General features: G+C 30.8%; 1 protein-coding gene across 1 annotated transcript; it reads left to right on the top strand.

Moving 5' to 3' along the window:
* Positions 1–13,736: 13,736 nt before the first annotated feature.
* LOC112501821 (tonoplast dicarboxylate transporter) lies at positions 13,737–17,423 on the top strand. Its single transcript, XM_025105549.1, has 6 exons — positions 13,737–14,177; positions 14,424–14,901; positions 15,967–16,010; positions 16,097–16,192; positions 16,352–16,859; positions 17,081–17,423. Exons 1-6 carry the CDS (start codon positions 13,755–13,757, stop codon positions 17,113–17,115), a joined length of 1,584 nt encoding a protein of 527 aa, XP_024961317.1. The 5' UTR covers positions 13,737–13,754; the 3' UTR covers positions 17,116–17,423.
* The last annotated feature ends 4,979 nt before the right edge of the window (positions 17,424–22,402 follow it).

Below are 22,402 nucleotides of genomic sequence, written 5' to 3'. Positions count from 1 at the left end.
AAGAAATTGCATTTTTGATCCTTGTGTTTTGTCGATTTTTTTAGATTAGGTCCTTACAGTTTTTTTATTGCAACAAAATCTTTGTGATATACAAAAAAATGATTGGTTTTGTTTGCTCCAACTAAAGACTGTTAATTTTATTAGTTAACGTTGGTGGGTTTTTAGTTATTCTTTTTCATGTTTTTCTTAAAGAAAATAAAATGATAGTGGTCGATGATTTTTTGATTCACGATGGACCGAACAATGGTGGTTCTCGGTTTGGCCGACAAAATTGAGAGAAGGATGAAACAGATGTGTTACCAGATTTTTTAAGGATGTTAATGAGAAGGAGCAAAACCAAGCATTAATATATATGACAAGAATTATTTTGCAAAAAAAAGAATTGTAATATTTTAATCCAAGAAAATTGATAAAAGTACAAGTACCCAAAAATGCAATTTACTCCCCAGAGGAAGATAAAGAAACAACTTTTTCAATGTTATTGAATATTTTAATAATGTAAAGACATCGACAAACATTAACTATTTTATCAAAAAATATAAGGCCATCTAAAAGTTGTTTTCTTGTGTATTTGAGTATACGTTGGTATATTACTTTAGGGGTTATCATATGATTGATGTTGAAATATTGTTAGAACTGAATGTAAATTTTTTTCTCTTAAGATTTATAGAAATAAGAATGTGATTGAGTGTAAAAACTTAATTGTATTATTACTTGTAGGGGGATGTGTGTGTGTGTATACATCTTGAGTAAATCGTAACCTACAAAACTAAATCATAAGTTACAATTAAATGATTATGAGAGAATATTTAATTAATGTAGGATTGATTGTGAGTATCTCTATCATACCCCCGCAAGATGGACAATCGAATAGTGAGACCAATCTTGGACATGAGTTCGTTGAACTGTGTTCTTGCAAGTGGCTTAATAAGAGCATCAGCTAGTTGATCCTTGCTAGAAATATATGAAACACGCAGCTTTCGACTTTGGACATTCTCACGAACAAAATGATAGTCAAGAGCTAGGTGCTTCATTTTTGAGTGAAACTGGCGGCAATATATGTAGCTCTTGTATTAACACAATATATTACTGGTGCTATGATGGGCATATGGCATAGCTCATGAAGTAAGTTTTGGACCCATAATTGCGCTGTCGTAGTTGCAGCAACAACTCGGTATTTGGCTTCTGTCGACGAACAAGCAAAAGTGTGTTGCTTACGTGAACTCCAAGAAATTGGATTTTGACCCAAGTGAACAATGTAGTTGGTCGTTGAAATGTAGTCATCTTTATCACCGACCCAATAATCATTTGTGAAGGCATGTAGAGCACTGGGAGAATCATGTAGATGTGCCCACAAGGTAGCGTAAGAGTCATTTGAGAGCCGCCCAATGTTCTTCGTCGACTTGTGCATGTATTGAGATAACTTGTTCACAGCAAAAAGAAACATCTAGTTTGGTTAGAGATAAGTATTATAGACTTCCCATAATTGTCATGTATTCGGTTGGGTTGCCCAAAGGGGTTCCGTTATGTAGTGTTGGGGTAGGATGAAAAGCCATGGGAGTAGGAACAGGTTTGATAGCTGCCATGTAAGTGCATGTGAGGAGGTCTTGTATGTATTTCTGTTGGCTAAGAAAAATGCCATGAGAATGAGGTAAGACTTCCACACCAAGAAAATAAGAATACCAGGATATTTAAGTGAGAAACGACTAGAGAGTTGAGAAATAAAGGAGTTTAGAAGAGTGAAAATTGATCCGGTGATGATGATATCATCAATATAAAACTACGCAATTTAAATTAGTTGGGTATGTGACCATGAAGTTTATGATAGGGAGATTGAAGATTAAGTGTAGGAGTTGGCATATGATTTATGAGGTAATAAACAGTAGCAAAAGCTAGAGAACAAAATTTATGTGGCATAAAAGAATGAGTAAGAAGAGAAAGACCAGTTTTAACAATGTGAGGATGACGCCGCTCCGAGTAGCCATTGTGCTCGAGCGTATGCGACGGGGAAGTTAGGTGAGTGATGTCATGAGATTCAACAGTAGGATGTAAACCAATATATTCACCACTATTATCACTAAAGATAGTAACAATAATTCGTTTGAAGAAATTTCCAACTTTGAGTTTGAATTTAATAAAAATGGCAGTGGTCTCATTTTTGTGTTTGAGTGGATAAAACCACACATATTTGGAATAATGGTCAACAAATATTATGTAGTATTTGTAGCTAACATAAGATACGGTGGGGGACGTCCAAACATCATTGTAAAGAATATCAAGAGGGTTCGTGGATTGTAAGGTGTTTTGAGAGAACGGTAATCTAAGACTTTTGTTGCAATCACAAGAATTGCAATGAAAAGCAACAGACTTAGAAATATCCAAATTGAAAGATGTAACACCCCAAGATCACATTTGTATATAAACATATATTTCCAAATTTCAAGAAATATAATTTATACAACTGGTCCCACTATTTACAAAGGCTATATTACAAAATAGCTACCAAATTTTTTCACAAAATCCCTATACAAAACCTGTATACATAAAAAGTCTTTAAAAACAAAAGTCAACATGTTATCCTCAATATCTCATGTAAGCATATATAAACTCCTCACAACTTTCACTTCCACTTATCTTCTGGTTATGCTCGACTTGTAATGCATATTTTCAAAACACCAAAATGAGGGTTAGACCTTGAGGTCTAATGAGAAATCTATCTGTTTGCTATTACAGGGTGAATAATCACCAAAGCACATTTATGAACTCGTATTTATATCAATAACAAATATACAATATTTTGATAAAACAGACCTCTTTTGTCGCATCAAAATGATCAAACAACTCATTTAACACATTCTGGTGAAACTCATCGCATCATATAGATGAATACATAATTTCCTCGCATCACATGGGTGAGACAACCTCATCTCCTCGCATCACACTGGTGCGAAGACCCATCTCATCGCATCACATAGGTACGATAAACCAATTTGTCGCATCAATAAGATGCAATAAGTTCGCTCCTCGCAACAATAGGATGCGATAAGTTCACTTCTCGCATCACACAGATGCAACAACTTCAAGTCATGCATCTCAAGGGTGCGACAAACATATAACACTTTGATCAAAACCCATATTTTACATTTTGTTTGATTATGTCATCTTTATCCTGGTATACATCTCTCATTGATATGTCACCCTTATCCCAAAATATATCTTTTTCTTGATATGTCACCATTATAACCAAATTACACTTCTCCTTGATGTGTCACCCTGATTCCAAACACTTGATAAAATTATATCAAAATATCAATTATCAAGATGATTTTATAACAACCCCATATAAAGAACCATACAGTTCTAACCTCAATACCATAAAAAGAAATTTGTAGAATAACTCACCTTATCAATCATAGGTGAAGAAGGTATAAAGATGAACAACAACAAGTAATCCAAGACAATAATCACATAGATTGTTTCTACTTGCTTCTTCTTTCCGATTATGTTTTTCCTTCGAGCTCAAAAGTACACACAGACAGGAAGCTCACATTTCTTTTTTACTTTTTCCCCACAATCCCAATGATATAAAACTCAAATATCTCATAACTAACAATTAAATATAAGAGGCGGTGGGAGGGCTTTATAAAGCATTCAAGCATAGTAACACAACACACCCCTCAATCTTCCACCTTAATTAAAAAACAACCCCGATCATTATCACAAAAGAGTTGCTAATATGACATAAAATAGAATAATAGATATGGCCCAATCGATGATGCCAATCAGTAGTGGATGCTATTTTGACAGAGTGAATGGTGGGACGAGTGGGTTGCCATTCATAAATTCCCGATTTAGTTGGGCCTTGGAAAAGGGGTGCCTTGGTGTGAAGATCCTTCACAAGATATGAAGTAGGTGAGAATGTAATTGATGCATTATTATCTTGGCAAAATTTAAACATTGAGATAATATTACGAGAAATATAAGGTACATGTAATATATTATTAAGGTGAAGTTTAGAAGTGGGAGTAAGAAGAGATGTTGAACCGATGTTTGAGATGGCTAGGTTCGAACCATCGTCAATAATAAGTTCCTCCCTACCATTGTAAGGGGAGTGAAGTGCAAGGTTGAAAAAACCATGAGTGACATGGTATGTCGCACCACTATCAAGAAGCCAACTATTGGATGAAGTTTCTGAGGGAGCAATGACATAGGCATGTGGAAAAGAAGAAGAGATTGGAGGATAAGAGGAGGGTGATGGTGGAATTGCATTTGGGAATTGAGTACGAAAGATAGGGCATTGCAAGACACAATGTCCAGTTACACAAACACCAATGACAACGACCCTTGAATGGTTGGACGGGATGGTTTGAGATAGAAGCAGAGAACACATTTGGGTAGTAGTAAGAATGCAAAAAAAATATGGATCTTAAGCTCTGATACCATATAAAAGCAAGAATGTGATTGCATGGAAAAACTTAATTGTATTATTACTTGTAGGTGTATACATATTATACATCTTGAGTAAATTGTAACTTACAATTAAGTGATTATGAAAGTAAATCGTAACCTACAAAACTAAATCTTAACTTACAATCAAGATTTTGATTTTTATTTATCCATTTTTTGGGAGAAAACGTTGTGGATAATCTAAAATGGCTTATTTTTGAAAATTTCTATCATTAGTATATCTATTTTTACTATATAATACAATATTTAAATCTTATTATTAGATATGTACAAATTATTAATACGTTTAAACTTTATAAATAAGATCATAATCAACTGATAAACATATTAAAATACAATTTAGTCTTACAAATACAATAAAATTCTCCATAAAACCAACCAAATACACTTTCATTCTTTTTAATACCACATAAATCCATAAAATAAAATCGAAAAAATAAATAAAATGTATTTAAATATATTTATAGGATGAGTTGATACCTCTACCCCGGCAAGAATTATACATGTATTAGTAATTGCCCTTTTGAGTTTTCTATTTTAATATAAAAAAATGAATAAAATCACGACATTCATGAAATTTTCGCATGTTGGGCTTTGTTACATGTTACAGGCTTTTGGGGTTTCTGAATTGAAGCCCAATTATAGTAAAGAGCCCACTAATACAATATACAAACAAATTGTTGGCTTTTAGTAGAAAATGTACCGATTAGGATCAATGAGGATCGTTAAGGTCGATGTTTTGGGATCGGTTATATATCCTAAGAAAGTCCAAGACTGGTTATGTATAGGGTCGATTTTCAAAAGAAAAGATTAAGTTTTTACAAGTTTTTCAAATTTTTTCTTTTAAGTTTTTGAACATTTTATCTATTTAAATGTATCATTTAAATTGTATTTCAGTACGTCACAATCATAGAAAACATGTATAACATTTTTGTAAACAAAAGATTTAAAAAAGATACAATTTTTAAATATTGGGTTGTGTTTGGTTATTGGACATAGATTGGTCTTAACATTTTTTTATCGAGACCAGAACCGACCGAGCCGGTTTTGAACGGACTGATTTGGAAGCGGCCGAGACTGACTGGGGACCCATTTTTAACTATCCCTAACTCAAAGATGGTTAAGCAAAGCAAATGTATGCTACAAGTACATGCAACTCCAATGCTTTTTTTTTTTTCTTTTTCCAAATGTTCTACAAATTAAAAATCACATTTACTAGAATATAAACAACTTGGCATATTAAAACAACTATTATACTTACATACAAGTGTTTTTTTATAATAAATAATAAATAATATATACAGTCATCAATATAATGATACTTGAGCTTTATATTTTTCTAAAAAAAAAAAGAGTTGCTTTCAAGATATAGTCATGGACAAAATTTAGAAAATAGTAAATGATGTCGCGTGAGTTGTTGTCATTTATCGTAAAGAATTCTAGATAGACATAAAGTTTCATTATTTTAAGTATATTCTCATAATATATGCTTTGTATTTTCTCATCATTGCAAGCAACAAATATAATTAATAATTGGATGTTACATGTATACACTTGTTGAAATATAATATCCTCCTGATTTTTAATCTGTAGCTCATTGATACATGCATGGAAACTTGATGTATGTCCCTAATTAGTTTGTACTAATTAGAAGATTTGTAAAACGAATTTTTTTAATGATTCATATATGAACCTTCGATTAACATTTCATTCTTACGTTTTCACGGTATTTAGCCTTCTTATTATATGTATGTATGTATGTATGTATGTATGTATATGCATGTTTAAGAAAAAGTCAGTGAACCTACCGATGATTTCAAAGAAAGTAATTTTAATTGTATTCTTCTAAAGTTTTTCAAAATCAAATTATGATCGTGATGTGAAACGTAATTGATGAAGGGATGTGAGTATTGATATAAATGATGCTAATTTAAAACATTTGATTATTGAAACAACTTAAACTAGTTCAACCAAATAATTTTAAACAAGTTTACTACAAAAGGAACTAATATATATATATATAGAAAGAGAGAGAGAGAGAGAGAGAGAGAGATGGTTTACTTTGCAAACCATCTATTTCATACAAACTATACAGACTAACATCAATCAATAGCATAATTCCATTTTTTTTCTTTATTTTTAATTCATAAGGTATGATTGTTCTTTGGCTAAAAATGTAATGTACTCTGATAATAATCATTAAAATGTAGCTCAGTTGATAAAGAGTTGGGACGACATCTTCTAGATACAATATAACTATTGGTTCGATCTCAGACCTCTTCACCAGACTCAACCGCCGAAGGAGCCTAGCTAAGAACTGCCCCTCACACTGATATTTTTGGAGGCGAGTTTCATATAATACCATTTAAGGTTTAATCTAACATTTTGTCAAAATCATAATATTTCTTTATTTACATAATAATAAATAACAAATAATTATTGTTACTATTTTATTAATAATGATGATGAGGAGGATGGTGGTGGTGTAGATTAGTATGGTCATCATTATCTACTTTTATATTTACATAAAATCACTTTTTTTTATATGTGTTGGATTCATGTAAGACCAGTTTATTTTCGTGAGACTCGTTAGACCATTTTTTTACACTTGAAATTTCACTAGAAAAATTTCGTGAAAGTAAAAAAAACTGAACATTCACATCAAAAACACTGTAAAGGTTAAAAACTGAACATTCACATCAAAAACACTGTAAAGGTTACCTTCGTAGCCTTTTATTGTGATGTTTCAAGTGTAAAAAAATGGTTTCACGAGTCTCACGATAATATACTGGTCTCACATGATCTCAAATCTTCTTTAAATCTTTTTTATATTATATATAATGATTTACTTGCATTCAAATAAATAAACCACCATAATTGTGGAGTATGATCATTTGTTGCTTATTTTGTAGCAATGGAAATAAAATATTGAAGATGTGGATGCATTATTTAATATTAATGTGTAATTATTACAAATATTTTTTAATCTAGTTTCATATTATCCCATTTGATTCATAAAATATCTTTTTCACTAGTCATCAAACACAATTATTTTATTGCTCATCATATTCAACTGAATTATTCCCATCTTATTAATCTTAAAAATATCATATTAATTAAATAATTAGAGCATGATTTGATGTTTGTGTGCAATTTATGTTAAGGAGGTTTATGTGCAATTAATATCATTTTTTTTTTGTCATATCTATACTATATATATATATATATATATAAACATATATGTTTATATAATTTAATATATTAAAAACTAACAATTAAGACATTAAAAATGTAAGAAAAAGCAAATATCACGTTATAAAAACCGTACATTCGACCACGGTACGTATTCCAGAGGCTTAACTTGATATTGGATATAATTATTGAGTCAAGACATACTATAACAACTGTTGCGACGAATCTTTAAAACATTGATCTTAAGCCAATTCACAAGTTATGTCGTTTGTTTATCTTAATAATTAAATAATCATGTCTAAGGTTTTGCAATAAACAAATTAAATTATAAACCTTAAAACATATATTTTCACATGGTTGGTGGGATGCTTATATTTGAAGGACCTTGGGGATAATGTTTAATACAAAATTTCTTTTCTATGGCTTTATGTATTTATCCAAATATATGGTATAGATATGGAATTAAATGTTATTAAAGAATTTGATTATTAAATGTATCCACCCATAAATAGCTATCGACTTCCATCTTTCAATGTACCCCTCCCCTCTCTCTCTCTCTCTCACTCATACACACACATTCTCTCTCACACACACACACATGTACATATATCTCATAAACACACAATCAAAATTTGATTTTAAGACTTTCGAAAAAAACTATATTATTAAAATAACAAAAATATAGTTTGTATTTTAATAACATAGTCATTCATAAAGAATTTATTGTTGTTTTCGTTTGTGCTTTTTACATATCATTCATGTTTTTGGCCTTCATATTTAACAATAAATCACTGTTATAATGTCTTCTGGACGAAGCACCAATGAATTACAAACTATAAAGACAAAAATTGTAACTTTAAAACATAAAAATAGAAATTGGATTTTTTTAACAAATTACAAAGACTATAATCCAAATGAAACTTTACAAGTAAAAAGTACCCTTTTGCCTTTTTGGTTATTTACAAGAATAAGGGGCTGTTTGGCGGTTGCTGAATGATTTGGTGCAGAATGGTTAAGTGGTCAGAATGGTTAAGTGTTGAATGAAATAATGTTTTTTGGTAACTGTTTTCTGAATGACAGTAAATTACCATTTTAACTCTGATAGATCTCAAAAACCTATGATAGATAATCTAGCATTCGATCTTGAAAGGTGAGCAAAACCTCAAAATCAAAAGGCAAATCAACGGAGATAATCAAAAACCACAGAATTCTAGAAAGATGTATACCTTTGGAGGCTTCAAAGTTGAAGGCACAAAATCATTAGGGTTTATATCTGAATCACCAGAGCTTTGACTAATTTGCTTTTCAATACAACCCAAATCCAAGCAGCCCAAATCCATATCCTTCGATTATCTCAATAATGAATGAATCAAATGTGATAAAAATGAAAAAGAACCGTTAAGTATGAAGCGACGTGCGTGAAGCGACGTGCGTGAAGCGACGTGCGTGAAGAGAGGGGTTGGGAAGAAGGGGTGGAAAGAGGCAGAGGCGTTTGGCATCGATGACCTGATTGTCGTCGTCGGAGAAGCAGAGGCGGGCCTAGTCGCCGATGCCATTGTCAGAGAGAGGGAATGAAAAAGGAGGCAGGTCTGTGAGATGGAGAGATTGGCGAGATCGTTTGGGAGCAAGAACGATGCGTGGGAGGAGGAGGGGGAACGATGAAGCTGGAAGGAGAGGAGATGTGGGGAAGGATAATCCTGGAAAAATAAGCCTATGAACCATTAGGCAACCCATTAGATGCAAAATCRTTAAGAGGTAATTGTCACCATTAAGAGGTTCMWTTTTTTTTGCCAAACAGCCCCTGCCTCTTACCAATTAAGAGGCTCCCTCTTAATGTCATCATTAAGAGGCAAACAAACAGCCCCTAATATCACCATATCAATATCCTTATTCCTTTTGTACTTATTCATGAGTGAAACCAAAAAACAAGAGAAAAAAAACACTTGGGGATTGTGCTGTACCGGTAAGATCGAGAAGATTTAGTGAAAATCCTTGTGGCTATGGAGGTTCACCTACGATGATTCCAGACTATTCATTGTCACGTGGGGGATAAGTTTATGCATGTAAATTATTGGTTCGAAACTCACGATTACAAGAAAAGTGAAACCAAAAAACAATTTATTGATAGTTTTATTGAAATATACTAAATTTCTCTCGTTAGAAAAAATAATGAAAATGAAATCACTTCGTGAATCACATCTCTAAATCCAATATGGCAAAACAATCGTATCTCAAATTACTCTTCTTATTGCTACCCCTAATCTGATGTGGCCTATATTGCATATTCTTAAAAAGAATTTTATAAATAAATGTCACAGTCTCGTCTATGTCTTGCTATTACTGATAGAAGTTGCAATCCCAACAAAACATTCAATCTTGCTTGTACAAGAATCCTTATACGAATAATTATAGTCTCATGATGCCTCATCCCTACTGTATGAATAAACAACATCCCCGTAAATATCAAAATATGCAGTAATTTAAAAAAGGGTCTTCGTCAACTCTGGAACACTCTCATTGTATCAGTCCCACTGATAGGAATAGTAGATTGCAAATGCGTCCTAATAACATGAAAATACACTCAGATTTTGATTAAAAATATATTTAATGGTATTTATGGTTTTACATCAAATTTGTGTGGTAATGTTACCTTTAAGATTAGAATTATAGTTTGCAAAGTCTATGGGATCATGTCAGATTTTTAGAAAGCTTAAATAATAAATTTACGGTCAAATATCAATTTAATGTGTTATAGGACATTTAGGTATTTAATAAAGTTTAGGGACTTGGTTGTAAATTCTTTAAAGTTGATTTTAGGGTGAAACCAATAATTATTTATACTATATTATAAAACATTTGATAAAAATTCTTAAAAACAATTTTTTATGCAGGAAATACTGTATATTGATACATATTACTTAAAATTCAAGATTACAAGTAAATTATGTATAAATACAACTTATTAAAACTCTATGTTTGAATTCGTGTAATTAACTGCGGATAAACATAATTAAATAGAGGATAAATATTTCATTTTGAAATATAAAAAATCTAAAATATAATTAAGATAATTACCGAGTTCTAACAAAATAATTGATTATTATCTTTATAAAAAAGTTATATTATCAAAACAAATATAAATTACTTCGTTATTGAACCTAATTAAATTTATAATAAAAAGATTGAATTAAAAAATTACACAAAAAATAGGAATTTTAAATAGTTAATTTGATACCAATATCGATATATTTTTGTCAAATTTTTATGATATTTTTAATTTATATTTTATTCAAAAATAAAAACATCGTCATTTTTTCAAAATCACATAACCATATTATAACATCGACTGAGATAAAAAAATAAAATAAAATATTAAAATCAAGATGTATCTCACTGTATTGCGCGAGTACCCTTCTATATTATAAAACATTCGACAAAAACTCTTAAAACCCATTTTTTATGCATGAAGTATTGTTTATTGATGCACATTACTTAAAATTTAAGATTACGAGTAAATTGTGCGTAAATACAACTTACTAAAACTTCATGTTTAAATTTGTGTAACTAACTGCTGATAAACATAATCAAATAAAGAATAAAATCTCATTTTAAATATAAAAAATGTAAATATAATTAGGATAATCATTGAGTTCTAACAAAATACTTAATTATTGTCTTTATAAAAATTTATAATCTATACTATATTATAAAACATTTGATAAAAACTCTTAAAACCATTTTTTATGCATGAAGTACTGTGTATGCATATGACTTAAAATTTAAGATTACAACTAAATTATACATAAATACAACTTATTAAAGCTCCATTTTTGAATTTGTGGAACTAACTATAGATAAAACATATCAAATATATGATAAACATTTCATTTTAAATATAAAAAATCCATATATAATTAGAATAATTATTGAGTTCTAACAAAATAATTATATTATAAAAAGTTTAAGCCAAAAATAAATTACTTCACTATTTGACCTAAATTGAATTATAATAAAAAAAAATTCAATTAAAGAAATTGTAAAGAAAATAAATTTTTTTAAATATTTAATTTGATATTAATATCGATATATTTTTTTTAAAATTTTTATGATATATTTTTATTCAAAAGTAAAAATATCATTTTTCTCAAAACCACATAAACTGTATTATATCAACAAAAACAAAAAAAAACAAAACAAAACATTAAAATGAAGATGTATATTGCTGCATTGCACGGGTATCCTTCTAGTAAAATATTAAGAATTTAGGCATTTTTCTGAAATTTTGGAAATTAATTAATTATTATAAAAAAAAAACACATGAAATGATAAAAACTTATGGGTCACCCAAACTTCTGTTTTGAAAAGCCACATATATTAAGGAATCGAAGAATACCTCCAAACAACCATTCTCCAAGAGACAACTTAAAAGATAAAGAAGACAAATAAGAAAGCAAAACAATAACGAAAAGAAACATGCAAAGAAGCCAAATACATCCTTCATACTCCAGCTCCACTCTTAGTCAACGATGTTATTAATTAACGATTCAAGAATTTGATTCGATTCCCTAACTAGTACGTAATTTTTGACTTTTAACAACCTAATTTCATTAATTAGTTATGAACACTTTTGATGAAATAACTTAACCCACAAATGAATTTGAAATGACAACCATCATTTGACAAGGGTTTTGAGTTTTGAAATGACAACACTAAAACCCCACCAATCGATCCACATGTTTATTACTTGAAATTATTGAATAGATGACAAATAACCCTCGAATTTGACCTCAACCTACAATCGTTACGATGTATATGTTTTTAAGGTTCTTGATGTTAGATTATGATACGGTGTGATCGACATCTAGTATTTTCGAACATGATCGTTTTGTCTCAATTCTTCAATTAATTAAATGTTGGATTTTTGCAACTAACCTGATGCAGATAACCGAGATAATCTAATACGAACCAAATGACTATTAGATTGAATCCCGTTGGATATATTTATATATTGGTAATACGTGTTTAAACCAATGTATTACTAATATGAGGAACAGAGGGAAGCATAGAATACGAGGAGAGACGGGAGTTAAGACGCTTTATGAACACATTTTTATATTATCTGCATGGCTATGAAGGGAGTGTTGTTTTAGATGTATGTTTTACATCCTGTATATATGAGAACTTATAATACATTTTTCATATAAATGAGTGAACATGTTTTCGGGCTTGTATGTTGTTAAAAGAAAAGAAAAGAAAAGAAAAATGTTTGGGAAAAACTAATTTCATTGCTACGTATTATTGATGGAAAAAATCCCATCGAAAGAAATGTAACCAGTTTTAAAAATTAAAAAAAAAAAAGTTAGTGAAAGATTACGAAAAGAGACATGAGCAAGCGGCCAAATGCTACTTGAGCATATTTCAAGTAACAATCCATCATTTGATCTTGATGGATCAAATAAGTGATTCGGATTGGATTGTATGACACGTATACAGTTGCCTATGTCACAAAAGGGATTATAATTTTATCAAAAACAAATTACTATTAAAATAATTTAAGACAATGTAATGAAAAAGAAATATATTAGTAATAAAAGGTTTCTATTTTGTAATAATTACATCAAGTTGTGAATTTAAGAGAATAATAAACAATTTGATATATAACATATTCTTTTTTGTAAAGTATAAATAATATTATTTTTTTTGAAAGGCAAATGAATATTATTGGAATACAAGAAAAACACTAACCTAAATAAATAAAACTATTTAATTTTTATCATAAAACCAATAAAAAGAGGATAAATGGAGCTGATTTAGAAAAAGAAAAGGACAATAATTCTAACAATTATTTGAATCACATTATGGCTACAATTCAACCCAATGTCCTCGTCATGTCACATGTCCCATTTTTCTGAATTACTTATTTATCATATATTTTCATAAATTAAAATCAAAATCAAAATCAAAATCAAATAAATAAATCGGTCAAAATTACATCTCATACATATATATATATATATATATATATATATATATTATAAACGTACCTCAAAACGGAATCACAAACTCCACCTCTCTAAACATCCTTCCCAGCAACCATGGATGAAAATACCTCCCTGCTCCTCCCCTTACACGGCGGCACTCAAGATTCCGTGCACCGTTCCGTAAGCTTCAGAACCCAAATTACATCCATTTTCACACTAAAGAACATGTTTATTTTGTTGGGTCCTCTGCTATGTGCCGTTATTTGTGTGTGTGTTAAGTTGGAAGGACCATCTCCCACAATCAGCAGGAATATGTTGGGGGTTCTTGCATGGGTGTTCGCATGGTGGCTCACAGAGGCCGTCCCCATGCCCATAACCTCCATGTCCCCGTTGTTTCTTTTCCCGATCTTCGGGATCGCTGCAGCCGATGATGTCGCTTCATCTTACATGGATGATGTCATCTCCCTCGTTCTTGGAAGCTTTATTCTTGCTCTTGCCGTTGAGCATTACAACATTCATAAAAGATTAGCCCTCAATGTAAGTACTCCATCTTTTTCTTTTTCTTTTTCTTTTTCTTTTTCATTTTCTAACCAAATCAATTGTCTTTTTAATTATTCTTTGGAATATATATATATATATATATATATATATATATATTTGTTATTTGTTGCGTTTGGTGTTTTCTTTTCTTGTGGATAATTCAAAGTAAAAAAATAAACAAAAAAGAAAGTCCTGGACGTCTTGTACATGAAGGGAATGTGAGAATTTTGGATGAACACGCAGATAACATTGTTGTTTTGTGGAGATCCACTCCAACCAAAGCTCCTTCTTCTGGGAATCTGTGCCACGACAGCGTTTGTAAGTATGTGGATGCATAACGTGGCGGCGGCCGTCATGATGATGCCGGTGGCAACGGGAATCTTGCAGCGGCTGCCGACGGGGAGGGGAGAGTCGTCGGTGGTAAGTAAGTTTTGCAAAGCGGTGGTGCTTGGGGTGACATACTCGGCGGCAATCGGAGGAATGAGTACACTAACAGGGACGGGCGTGAATCTGATATTGGTGGGGATGTGGAAGAGCTATTTTCCGGCAGCCGATCCGATCAGTTTCAACACATGGTTTTTCTTTGGGTTCCCGATGGCGTTTTTGCTGTTCTTTGCTTTGTGGGGGATCCTTTGTTTTCTGTATTGCCCAAGAGGATGCGGTGATACTCTTTCAGCATATTTGGATAAGACCCATTTGAAAAGGGAGCTTGATTTATTAGGTACACTCCAACCCCAACCCCATCACTCAAATTTAATTAATGCATTTAAATGTCTTAACCAACACTCAAATTTACATTACATATTATTATACGACCACTAATATTATTCAATTGTCTTAAGGCTGTTTCATTATATATATATATATATATATATAGGTATTAAACGTCATTAATGATATTGAATTTATAATAAAACTATTTAGTTTTTATTATTATTATAATAATAATGGATCCATTTTCTCATAAGCCCAAAATTTCATTCTAGATTAAACATGGAAATGAAAATTCATTCCTTGTCATTTTCATTCTTATTTGCATGAACAAAACAGTCCTATAATAAATTGTTTTATAGGACTTAGGTTCATGGTATCAAACAATCGTGTGTTATATGTAAACTTGTTACAATAAGTTGATAGAATGGTTTTAGATTTTTTAACAATTTTTACAACACTTTCAAAATAAGATGTTCTATTAGTCTTTCTATATGATATTATGTGAATTTTTTTTATCATAACAAGTATCCTATAGAAGATGTGTTTCTAAAAAATATCGTATACAAAATTAACAAGACACTTTTATTTCAAAAATGTATTAAAAAACTTATTACAATGCCTATATACATCTTAGAGATCCACAAAAAAGTCCAAGCTCAAAGCCCAAACCTAGATCTAACCTGGCCCTTAATTAAAGCCCGATCAAACCAACTTTATTTTTCAAGATCCAAATGAAGCGTGAAAAACCCGAATTGGAAAAAGCCCAATCAAACCCTGTTTCGAGCCCAAAGTCTGGCTTGGGCCCAAAAAACATGGAGTATCTTTGTTTACTGAAAAACCGGTTTTGAAGGTCTGGCCCAGACCCAGTAGCCTTGTGCACCTTCCTAATATTCTATTTTAACCCCTTTGTACAAATGAATGATTGTTTGTTCCTATAAACTTAAGTCATATGAAGTTGTTTATCAAGACATTTAGACATATTTTACGTAATATAAAGCCAATTTTATCGTAATGCATACTTAGGTTGTGGGCATTGGTTTGATATGCTTTCAATTTGTATATATGTGGATAGGTCCGATGGCTTTTGCTGAAAAGATGGTGTTGGCCGTGTTTTCGGTATGATTTTTATTCAATTAATCAAGTGAATTTATACATCAATGGACGGTAAATTGAATGGAGTATGTACATTTAATTCGTTGCAGATGTTGATCGTTTTGTGGATGACAAGAAGCATAACCGATGATATACCTGGATGGGGAGCCCTTTTCAATGATCGTGTTGGTGATGGAACTGTTAGCGTGAGTATTTTTTACATACATTCATGTTGGTCAGAGTCTTTATGCAAATAACTGTTCTATTCTTTGAAATAGAGGTCAAGTCAATATACATTCCACTCTCATACCCCACCAGCCTTCGAGTAGGATATGCTATGTTTATTTGTTGAATTCATTGTGTAGGTGATGATGGCAACTTTACTCTTCATAATCCCTAACAAAAAACAAGGAGAAAAGCTAATGGATTGGAACAAATGCAAGAAGCTGCCATGGAACATTGTGTTGCTTCTTGGAGCTGGTTTTGCAATTGCAGATGGCGTAAGAACAAGTGGTCTTGCTGACGTGTTATCTAAAACCCTAGGGTTTTTGGGGAAGGCACCATATTTGGCCATTGCTCCAAGTGTTTGTATTATAAGTGGAATGATTACGGAGTTCACATCGAATAATGCCACCACGACTCTCTTGATTCCGTTGTTGATCCAGATCGCGGAAACGATTAAAGTCCACCCGCTACTTCTTATGATTCCAGGAGCCGTTGGAGCCCAATTCGCGTTCTTGTTGCCAACTGGAACCCCTTCGAATATCGTAGGGTTCACGACTGGACATATCGAGATCACAGATATGCTCAAGACGGGTGTACCGCTGAAAATTGTGGGGACAATTGTGTTATCAGTTCTGATGCCGACTCTTGGTAAGTCGCTAAATTCATTCTTTTATACCGAGTAGGAATAAAAATCTCTTGTCCCCAAATATTCTGTTACTTCCTTGTCCACCTCCAATCATGTAAAAATACATCATCGTTTTATTGAAGAAAAGGCATGACATATTTTCATGTGATTGATAGGATAAAAAGGGGATATGATCATATGACTTATAAATTAATATTAAATAATTTTTTTTACGGTTTTGCAGGAGTGCTTGTTTTTGTGAATACTATGGAATATTGAACACGGAACCAGAGTCGTATAACTTGAAACATACCTACAAGGGGATGGACGGTTGGTTTTGAGGACAACTTACATGTACTGACTAATCCTTTGGACGATCACGAATGATCTAGAGTCATCGTAAGTGGACCTCTGTTTTTTGATTTGTTTGTTGGTATATAATTTTGTTTTTGTGGTTGTTAGATTCATATACAAATAGTAGTAGTAGGAGATTTTTGTAATCTTGGTTTTTTGTTATTTAAATTAATTGTTTATTTCATAACTAAGCTCAAAGTGAAATAATTAAATTCCACGTTACTTTTGATGGTTTTATTTTATTTGCTAATTTTCAGATCATGGAGGATAAATAAATGTCGATAAACCCTAATCTGCTCACCTACTTTTCTTGATTTTTTGTTAATTGTTTCATCAATTAAAAAAAAACTATAATTTAATAATAAGGCTAAAGATTGTGTGAGAAGAAGAGTTAAGAAATCTCTCCTTGACCACCACACCTATCCGATCAAGAAATCTTGAACCCCTTGGCTCATTAAGAAATCTAATGAAACATAAGGAGTTGGAGTTTAGATAGATGATCAATATGAGCGTTTCCTCGAATAGAAAAAGACCTGATTATTATGATGAATCCAAATCAAGTAAAGAGCCAAAATAATCCGTCATGCTTTTGGGATGGCAAGAGAAGTCGCACAAATGAACAAGTCTTCAAGCGAAGTTGGCGATGAAAAATTCCGACCCCACTAACGGAAAATACTGCAATATAATTGGACGAATAACATGCATTTGATGAAGCAATGTCCATGGTTTCACTCTCGCTTTCACAACATGGACAAAACAAAGAGTTAAGGTCCAACCCCTTATCATGAAACATTGTCCTAACCGAAATCCTTCCCCAACTAAATGAGATTATACAAACCTTCTTTGGCGAATAGAACACCATTAAGTTGAAACCTGCAAATTTTTTGCCTCAATCAAATTCATAAGGAAAACGTAAAATCAATACAAAAATCCAAATATATCGATTCAAAGAGTGGGTCAGTGAACAAGGTTTGGGCTTGCACAAGACAAAAATAACATTGGATCTTTAATTTTATTTTGGGACGTTATGGAAAAACAACTAAAGAGGGAGGGGGTTGTTTGACGCAATTATTAAGTTTTCAAAGATTCTTTGCCTGATATTGAAGAAGAAGAAACATAATTATGTTTAAGGGAGGAGATAAATAAACATGATGGTTCGTTCATCTAACTTTAACTATTATGTTTTTCTTAAAATGTGATGAAATATAAAACCATTAAGTATGATGAAACTAAGTCAAAGGTTTGAAATGTTAGACAAACTCCTTTTTCTATATCCTTACATGTTTATAATTATGATCTCTTCAAACTAAAACCGTATAACTTAATGTAACATTTGCTTACTACTTACACCGTTCCCCAACTATCATGTCGCTGTTTAAACTTGGGTTAAAAATTAAATCAAGTTTCCGTTTCATAATTCAATTTTAATAATAAATATTACAAAGATTTGTTTCAATGAAAAATGGAAGGCTCGATTGACGAGGCACATGACCTGGTTTAAGAAAGTAGTTTTTTTTTTAAATGGCTTGACATGAAACCCGACTCCTACCATATGTTAGAAGTTGACTCAACGACTGAGACTAGTTGAGAGGTTCAAGCTCCTCTTCTACATGATTCAATCTTGAACCCGTCTATTTGCCAACTAAATTACACTCTCAAAGACATAACAGTTAAAATATTAGTCTATAAAACATGTCAGGTTCTATTTTGTCGATCAATAAAACTAACAAAAATGTCAAACACTCTAACTTATAATTATGTACAATTATATCAACAAAAAAAAAAAAAAAAGTATCGATGAATTGTATTTAGAATTTGCCTATTTTTTAGTGTATAGCTCAGTTGATAAATCAACGGAATGACTTTAATCATCAAATACAAGACAGATCGATCTTAGGTTCGATCCCAGACCCATCCGCTAGCCTCAATCATTGAGTGAACCAAAAAATATTTTCTCATCGGCTTTTATAAACCAATTGAGATTGCAGATAATAATTTTTTTTTATTAAGAGTTTAGTTGGTTTAACATTAGAATAAAATATTTATTGAAGAAGGTGGGATTGATTGTCAACTCCTTACTCCCAACCAATATTATTATTATTTATGTTAACCTCACCATACTATTTACTTGCAAAACAACACACCCTTGATTTATTTCTCAACCCCATCTATATTTACTTTTACATTTTTAGTAATTTATTAAATAAAATTCGTATACCTTTTACTGAAACAATTAACACTCTTGTAAAGATCAATAATGTATAATGACTTACACGTGTTTTCTCTATATAAAAAGTCATGATACTAAAAATAGATATCATATTTATTCACCGGCTTCAACTGTATATAGGTCTTCAATACAATAAAGAACGGTGGTCGTAGTGATTACATGATGACTAGAGTCTCCTTCATCACTATAAATTCAGAATGAAATCATTTGACTAACAATCAATCAAAATGGCTTTAAACTCTCAGCCCCTTCTCCTTGTGATACTAGCCTTCTTTGGTGCAATCCTCTTTTCTGGCGGGGTCGATAGTAGTAACGACCCAATTAACGGAGTTGGGGCTTTGGATATAGAAAAGTACTACTTGGACGAGTTGGGGAAGTTTGCGGTGGCAACTCACAACCTTAAGACACAACATCAATTGACATTCCAGAAGGTGATAAGTTGTGACCACCTTCCGGGGATGAATCAAAAGTTGACTATTGCAGCATCAGAAGGTGGTGTTACACATACCTACGAAGCAGTGGTTTATTACAAACCATGGATACAATTCAAGAAACTTATTTCCTTTAGTATTGCTTAAAGAAAAATTGTATATGAATTCCAAATAAAGTTAAAAAAATGAATGAACTGAATAAACTTTCAAAAGGTGTCTTTATTTTCTCTTCATATGCACAGAGACTCAAAACAAGCAACAAATTCATAATACTTTTGAACTTAAAGAATCCAACATTTTCTTTTTATTTCGATTCGGTTATATAAAATATAACGTGATCACCATATTTTGTTAATTGTTTACATATAATTTGAATAAAACATTTATTGATCGTATACTTATATTTTCATAATTATATTGATTAGAATTATTGCTACCTCATAATCATTATACAAACAACTAATGCGAAATATCAATAACATTTGAGCAGTTGAACATCATTTATGCCTACACGTTGTTCTCTTTTTTCATGCTTCCGTCTTAAACTGACTACTTATTTTTTATTTGATTATAAATGAACAAAATTGTAAACCACCTATATTTTTTAGTTACGAACATACAGAGGTTTTGTCTTATACAATGTTGATTAAAACAATTATTAAATTTATTGAAAATGATGAAAACATCCACAGACTTTAAAAGACATAATAAATATACATAATTTGAAGGTCTTAATTAATACATGTATTTACAAAAAGCACATAATAATAGAGTCAATTATCAATAAAAATATGGCTTTCTAGAAGAAAGCCGATTAAAGGCATGAATTAGGATGCGAAAGTAATGAGGTTTGAATTATGCAAAATGATTTAAAACCCGTTCAAAGAGATATTTTCAATAATAAAAAAAAGTGTCAGAGGCCACGAGGAATGACCAAGAGGAGTCACTTAATTAGAGTTTTTGTTTAATCATTATATACATAAATTATTGTCTCATAAATACGTTAAATATAATATATATATATATATGTATATATCATGTTTTTATTTTCTTTCTAGAAGATCACAACACTTTTATATATAAAATGGCTAAAATGCCGGGTCAATTTGTTGCAAGTGACGACACTTTTTGGTATACTCGATAAAAACAAAATAAAATAGAATATGGATTACTGTTTTATGCATGTGAAACATATAGAAACGTTATCAAACACCATAATAGAACTTGTACCATAAAGATTTGTTTGTAATAAAGAAATTATGTTTATCAAGGAGAAGTCATAAATCAAATCAATGTAAAAATGTTATTACATGTTTCGTAGGATGGAATCATTGGAAATGAAATCAGTTATTAGAATAGAAATAAAGAGAAAGAGAGGAAATGTTTTTATGAAAGTTAGAAATTATAAAAGGTGATAAATGTGTGTGAATTAAGTTTGATGTATTTTAAAAAACAATTACAAAAGATAATTAAAGAGAGAGAGAAAGAATTTCAACATACACAAATAGCTTTAAAAATGAGTTATACAATGCCTTCATTTTCGTTTTCATCCCTCAAAATCATCATAAAGTATGTTGGTGGTCTAAAAATTGTGTTTCGGAGCCCAAATCGGTCCTTCCCACTTATTACCGTTAGTTGGTATTTTGGTCATTTTAGATGGGGGACTAAAAATCCAATTCACTTTATAATCTTTATGTCTTGTTTTTCTTTGAGTGAATTACGTTTTTGGTCCCTTCAACTTTTGTTTTGTTCTGTTTTGTTTTGGTCTCTTATCTATATCAACTTCTTTTGGTTTTTGGTTTTGATCCATAAAATTAATTTTTAGTCCTTGAAATTACATTTTTTGTTGCTTATTTTCATGTATATCTATACTATATTATAAAGCATTTGATACACTTTTAAAAACTATTTTTATATATAAAGTACTGTATATTGATGTATTTTACTTAAAATTCAAGATTACAAGTAAATTATGCATAAGTGAACTTATTAAAGCTTCATGTTTAAATTCGTGTAACTAACTGCGAATAAACATAATCAAATAGATGATAAACATCTCATTTTAAAATATAAAAAATCAAAAATATAATTAAGATAATTATCAAATTCTAACAAAATAATTAATTATCATCTTTATAAGAAAATTATATTATTAAACCAAATATAAATTACTTTGTTATTGAACCTAAATTAAGTTATAATAAAAAAAAATTGAATTAAAAAATTACATAAAATATGAGGAATTTTAAATAGTTAATTTGATACTAATATCGATATATTTTTGTCAAAATTTTATGATATATTCTAATTTATATTTTATTCAAAATTAAAAACATCATCACTTTTTCAAAATCACATAAGACCATATTATAACATCGACTAAGATAAAGAATAAAATGAAATATTAAAAATAAGATGTATCTCGCTGCATTACGCGAGTACCCTTATAGTATTTTTAAATTTATATACATATAATTCTCAATGAATTAACTTTAATAAATTTATTATTTTAAATTTTCAGTACTAATTATATAATTAAACAATATTCTAT

Source organism: Cynara cardunculus, unplaced genomic scaffold (genome assembly GCF_001531365.2).
Source record: "Cynara cardunculus var. scolymus isolate 2C unplaced genomic scaffold, CcrdV1 Un_Scaffold_609, whole genome shotgun sequence".
In the NCBI taxonomy this organism is placed as follows: Eukaryota; Viridiplantae; Streptophyta; class Magnoliopsida; order Asterales; family Asteraceae; genus Cynara; species Cynara cardunculus.
The sequence above is the reverse complement of the archived record's forward strand: the minus strand, read 5'-3'. Positions and strand labels throughout refer to the sequence as shown.

What these genes read in the sequence shown, in the direction of transcription:
- LOC112501821 (XM_025105549.1), top strand. Translation starts at nt 13,755, where the DNA reads ATGGATGAAAATACCTCCCTGCTCCTCCCCTTACACGGCGGCACTCAA. An exon ending in TGGTGTTGGCCGTGTTTTCG is followed by an intron (nt 16,011 to 16,096) that starts GTATGATTTTTA and finishes AATTCGTTGCAG; the next exon opens with ATGTTGATCGTTTTGTGGAT. An exon ending in TTGGTGATGGAACTGTTAGC is followed by an intron (nt 16,193 to 16,351) that starts GTGAGTATTTTT and finishes TTCATTGTGTAG; the next exon opens with GTGATGATGGCAACTTTACT.